The following is a 6,040-nucleotide window of genomic DNA, read 5'->3' as shown; positions in this document are numbered from 1 at the left end:
CTCTCTCTCTCTTTCTCTCCCCGCTTTGTGCGAAAAGTCGTGTCTACATGGCGCCAGGCCGCCACCGGCGGCGCTCCTGTTATTGAATGACGGACAGCAAAATTGTTAGAGAAAGCGGTGGAAACAACGCATCGCCGACCCGGCCCAAAGGGCGACGGGGTTAGGCAGAGGGAGGGAGGGCAATAACTGGGCGCGCTGCCCTCAGCGGCCGTGCAAACGAGCGCCCGATGAGAAGAGATGTCACCCAGCTGCGTTGCGAATATAAATATAACAAGGGATCGTCACGTGAAACAAAAGCTTCCGAGGTCGCCTCGACCGTCCCGCACCACGCCTTAATTTTCCTCTTTTTTTATTTTTGACGCCACAACGTTGTGAAGAAGAGAAAAGAGGAGGGGGGGGGGGGGGGCTGGAAAGGGGCGATTTGCTAAGGGCGGAGCAGCGCCGCCAGAGCTAGAGAAATCTGACGTCGCCGTCCGGGGCATTATATTTGTTTGCATTGTCATGTGCGAGAGGCGCCATGTCAGCGACATGGGAAATTGCTTTCTTTTCTTTTGTGTTGATTCGTCCGACGTCCGGTCTGAGCAGCCCGGGGAAAGTGTTCGGTAAATAAAGGTTCGCCGTGTCACCATGGCGACCGCTAGGGACGGCGTGGCGCTGGAACCATGACGGGAAAGACGTGCGCTCACAAAATATGGATGTCCCGAAAATTGACACTTTCGTTTCCACCATAAAATCGCAACGTTTGGCTCTCAATACAATTTGCACTAACGCGTGTCCCATTCCGTCTCTGTTGCAGGCACAACGATCTGCCCTGGAACATGCGCAAGTACGTGCACAACCAGATGGGCAGCTTCAACTTTTCCAAGCTCGACACGGCCGAGCCCTGGAAGACGAGCAACTGGTCTCACACGGACCTTACAAGACTGAGGACCGGCATGGTTGGAGCTCAGGTAAGACGTGCATGAACAGCCTCCTGTTTTATTAATGAATACGTAAAATTTGAAATGAAAAATTGACCGTGTCAGACGATCTTGCTTGCGCTGAAGTGGCTGCGGTGCGCCAGCGGAACGGACCGTACCGGCCGAATCATTCACCTTCATTGCGCTTGTATGCGACACGTCGCACTACAGGTCGGCCCGCCTCGTTAGTGCCGCTAACGCCCCTCGTGCTCGGATGCGGTGGGGCGCGGCCGTTTGGCTCGCGTCCAGACTCGAAAACAATCCGCAGGCCGTACCGATATCGGCAAACGCGCCGCACCACCGAGAACAGCAGAGGACGAAGGGAGAATTGAGAGGGGAAAAAAGACGCACATTTTCGTTTTTATCATTAGCTCTTTTACTTCACTTCTTTGAGCCAGAGACTGGAATCGGCGCCCGAATGCTGCCCGCTGCTGCCCACTCGTTCACAGCCCGCTCGTTGTCGCCTGTCCGCGCTCGCTCGTCGAGTTTCGCTCACCGAAAGGGCCCCGTTCGCTGGGACGGCGTGGCGGCGGGTGTCGGGTAGGCGAAGTCAGCCCAGCGCCGGTGAAATTAAGAGATGGGTCTACTCTGAACTGCTCGAGCAGCTGATACAGGAGCATAATAATGAGCGAAGTCGTCAATACTAAGATGTCCAACGACGGTTTAAAATTGTTTTTCTATTGCTTGATCTTTCGTCTTTTCTCTGCTTGCAGTTCTGGTCGGCGTACGTGCCTTGTGGAGCTCAGTTCCTCGATGCCGTACAGCTCACGCTGGAGCAAATCGATGTGATCAAGAGACTGGCAGAAATGCACCCTGATTCTCTAAGAATCGCGACCACTGTGAAAGGTAAGCCTGCTTTGAACAGTTGACCGACATCTTTCACTACAGCGATACTCATCGCAACACTAACCATAACGAAGGTCAAAAATACAAATTAGGTGTCAAAAGACTTTTCTCCCCAAAATGAAAACGTTATCAGTGGAAAGGGGCGGCAGCAGGGACAAAGACAGACCGATGAAGGCGGGAGGCAAGGGCTAAATATACGCGAGTCAACTCTAAGTAACTTCGCCCCCTCCCTATCCCTTCCCTCAGCGCGCCCGCCAGCAAGCTTCCTCTTGAGGACAGGAACAAACCACAAGAGTAATATTTCACCCCGTCCACGCCTGCTTCCCGCCCGGCCCGTATGAGCATTTCTGCCGCTGGCTGCGCGGCATCGGGGACAAAGTGCCTGATGATGAGAGTTGTACAGAACTGAGGCTGAGAAACAAAACTGCCCCGGAAAAGAGATGGGGGCTGCTGTGGGCTTGCACTCTCTTACTCTGGCGGAGAAACTTCAGGAAGGACAATGAGGGACGGCTACCCTAAAAACCTGGAGTGACAAGCAACTTGTCGACTTTCGTTCCTGGTGTTGCACACCCGTATTGATGGACGGTAATCTTCTGGAATTCAAAAACTACCCAAAAATATTCTTGATGTGTGGTGGAGTATGATCGGCAGCGTGACTTAAGTCAATTTTCCAACTTCCAATTGGAGAACCTGGAAGTGTCCATTACGTGGGCGACTAAAGTGTCTGATTCTTGGATCGGGCATAGCAGCTCAATCTCTTTTCCGAGCACTGCTCGCTAGGGTTTTCAGCGACCTGATTAATTGCACGAGAACGCACAAGGCTTTCCCCATGTGTGGATTGGATGTGTGGGATGAGTAAGCGAATGTGAACATTTTTTCTTGCCCGGTCGTCGTCGGCTCACTTCCTTTCCCTTTAGCGGAGCGGCGGCGGTCTGTGCACCCCTGTGTACTTCGGGAACTGGGAGCTGTAAGTCAAACTCCTCGCAGCCCAGGAGGCAGATCCATTCTGCTCCTCTGACAGCGCTTCGCGCCCAGGCCTACGCCCCTCCTCGCCTACATTTTGCCGGCCCCTCCCCGACTCGGCCTTACCTGTTATGCGTTTTTTCCAATGCCGCTTCACGCGGGTACAGGCCGCCATGAACCCTCCCCTCCGCTCCTTCCTCTCCATCTATCGGCCCGGCGCCCCTGTGGACTCGTGTTGGGTCTTGCTCCTCTGGTGCCAAGGTGACCTGGGTCGCCTGTCATTTGATAGGAAAGCCATCGGGCGAAAGTCCTTCGCTGTCAATCTCATTTCTTGGGTTACTCCCTCGCTTTCCCAGGGAGCTAGAATCGGGAAAACGAGGGCCTTGCCGCCCTTGCGCCGCAGCCTCGCGTGAGCGTCAGGCATAGCGAAGCCTCTGGTCGCCTGTTCATCGGTGTGAAAATGAAATGCCGGATGGAGAGAGAGTAAGAAAGAGTAGTGGAAGGGAGGCGCCCAGATAGCGATTTAGCAGGGGGCAGATGAGCTAGGCGATTGAGTGTGTGGTGTGCTACTGCGTTCCAGATGGCGTCACTTCTTATAGAGATATGGCCCGCTTCCAATAAGCGCTCATTCTCTTTCCCTTTGCCCCCCTCCCCCCTCTCCATTGCGTCGCACTATATTTTTTCTTGTCGCGCCACCCCTTTCTCATCTGAACCATCTTCCCATCCACTTCTTCTATTTCTCTGTGAATCTGCCGGCGTCGCGTATATTGCGCGCGCTGTATGCCGTTACCCGGGACTTTTTTTTCTCTGCCCCCCCCCCCTTTTTCCTACCGTACCATCTTTTTCAACACCCCGGGGGTGGGTCTTCCCTCTCGTCGGGTACTACTTTGTTTCCGTCACTGTGCCCAGTGAACAAGCCGTGCTTTGTTGGCTAATACAGCGGGAGGAGGGGAAGAGGGGGGAGGGGAAAATCATCCCTTACTGTTGCGCTTTCCTCGACCCTCGGGGAGCCGGCCGGGCCTAGCAGCATACCGCGCTGGCCCCCCTGGGGCCCCCGTGGTAAGCCGCGCAGCCCCCCGGCGTTGCTACCCTCCCCTCCCTCTTCCCGGCACCGCTACTACGCCGCCCAGTCGTCCCCAGGGCCCCGTGCATCAACGTACGGCCAGGCCCTGACCTTTCACAGGGGCCTAAGGACAGCGGCCCAATGCGTTATTCGCAATATGCGTAGCACTACTAGGGGGCCTTGCCCAACCCGGGCAATCTGATGTGCTGTACACCGACCCTGCTGGCAATCCACTATAATCTTATTTGGCAATCCTCAGATGAACAAATCCAAAATCCGTGCCTTTTACCCAACATACAGGGCATGAGATGTGGGTTTTGCTGTATTGTAAGTTACGTCAAAAAGAGTCCAAAAATGTTCCTTAAGAAATGTGGCAACACTGTTAACGCCGTGGTCGCCTAGCATGCCAAAATGTTGGCAGTCTATTTTGACTGCCAAATTTTGGCCTTCTTTTTAGAGGCTGCCAATTTTTGGCCTCCTTGAATGCCAAATTTTGGCCTTCTTTCAAAAGAATGCCAACTTGTGGCATTCAAAGAGACCAAAAGTTGGCAACCTCTAAAAAGGAGGCCAAAATTTGGAGTTCAAAGAGGCCAAAAATTGGCAGCCTCTAAAAAGAAGCCCAAAATTTGGCATTCTAAAAGGACTGCCAACATTTTGGCATTCGAGGCGACCACGGCGTTAACAGTGAAACTTCTGTCTGTCAAGATACTTCGATAAATTTGTAGTTCCTAAAGGGGCGACTTCACTGAATCTGGATTTGTGATAAATTATGATAATATGAACTTTTTATTGCAAAACAACAAGCAATGAAAAGTGTCAAAAAAGTGTGATAAATTTATATCGCAAGGTGAAGCTGAAGCTGTTACGAGAGCTGCTATTGCATTAACTAAAACATGCGATAATAGTAGGGTACTACTAAATTGGGAGTTTTTATCGGAGACGTCAAACTTCGTTTTTACGCGTTTTTCAATGCGCGAACAAAATAGGGGGTGGAAAAATAATTCTCTTTGTTTTGTTTTTCAGTAGGGATCTTGGCTGTACTCTAACCGTGACCGTTGTTTGTTGCAGCAATCCGCGACGCCCACCAGGGTGGGCAGATCGCGTCCCTGATCGGCGTGGAGGGCGGCCACACGCTTGGCAACTCGCTCGCCGTCCTGCGCATGTACTACGGCCTGGGCGCGCGCTACCTCACCCTCACGCACACGTGCGACACGCCGTGGTGAGTTTGCTGCTCTATTGTGGTGTGCACCATGCGGGGGAGAAGTTTACATATGATGCGAGGGCAAACATTATTCTACGCTACGCCTCGTTCTTTGCCCTAAATGTTTTCTGCGGGGAGTAAACGCAAGATTTGCAATAGGACGAACGCTAGTGTACATTCCAATTTTCTAAACGCATCCGCACTAGATTGAAGTTGTTTTTTTCTTTTGGTTTGACAATGCAAAAACAGTTGTTTATTCGGACGGCATTTAATCATCGCAGACTTTGTAGCTCGTTAAGGTCCAGCCGCGCGACACTGTTCCTCAGGCCCTTGTCCATCCCCAGAGCAGCCGCAACAAAACGAGTGAGGAGGGGGAGGGCGGGCTTGACTGTGCGGAGACAAGGGGAAGCCGCGGTTTCTCGCGCGGGTGCGGTACGGCAGGGTGCGGTCAGGCCGGGGGAAAAGGGAAAGGGGAGGGGGAGATCACGAGGTGCTGCGCGACCGAGAAAGAGAAGAGAAAAGCTTTCTGCGGGAAATGTTTTTGCGGTGTGGCCGCTGGAGGGGCGGGGGGTAAAGTTGCGCCACAAAACTTGCGCATTTACACGCGAGAAGTTTTTGTCCGAATGATAGACACAACAACTCTCCTCTCGCCCCCTCTGCTCGTCCCGCGGCGGTCGGGCTGAAGTGGTACACTGCCGAGATTAGAGTGGGTCGTGAGGCCCGGTGGTGGTGGTGGTGGTGGGGGGGGGGAGTGAGCCGACCCCTTCGGCCGCTGCTCGCGAGTAGGTCGCCGCGGTCGCCGCCGCCCCTGTGTGGAGTGTTTGCGTTTGTCGGGGCGTGCGACGAGCATCCCTGATGCTGTTGGTGCTGCCTGCCTGGCGCTGCTGCTGGCGCCGGTGCCCCGCGCACCTTGACAGTCTGCTCCCTCTGCAGCAGACCGCAGCGGGCGGGCGGGACGGGGTGTAATTGTCGCAAACCTGTCAGAGACTACCCTACTCCTGGTAGCGA

General features: G+C 53.8%; 1 protein-coding gene across 2 annotated transcripts in view; it reads left to right on the top strand.

Moving 5' to 3' along the window:
- Positions 1-6,040, top strand: part of LOC113218226 (dipeptidase 1-like) — a 192,473-nt gene that overhangs the window by 153,331 nt on the left and 33,102 nt on the right. For both annotated transcript variants that reach the window (XM_052273454.1, XM_052273453.1), the window contains exons 5-7: positions 797-950; positions 1,673-1,805; positions 4,900-5,050. In XM_052273454.1, coding sequence (XP_052129414.1) covers positions 797-950; positions 1,673-1,805; positions 4,900-5,050 — 438 coding nt within the window. The remainder of the gene's footprint in view (positions 1-796; positions 951-1,672; positions 1,806-4,899; positions 5,051-6,040) is intronic.

Source organism: Frankliniella occidentalis, unplaced genomic scaffold (assembly GCF_000697945.3).
Source record: "Frankliniella occidentalis isolate FOCC.00 unplaced genomic scaffold, Focc_3.1 Scaffold273, whole genome shotgun sequence".
Taxonomy (NCBI): Eukaryota; Metazoa; Arthropoda; class Insecta; order Thysanoptera; family Thripidae; genus Frankliniella; species Frankliniella occidentalis.
This window is presented reverse-complemented; position numbering and strand designations above follow the sequence as displayed.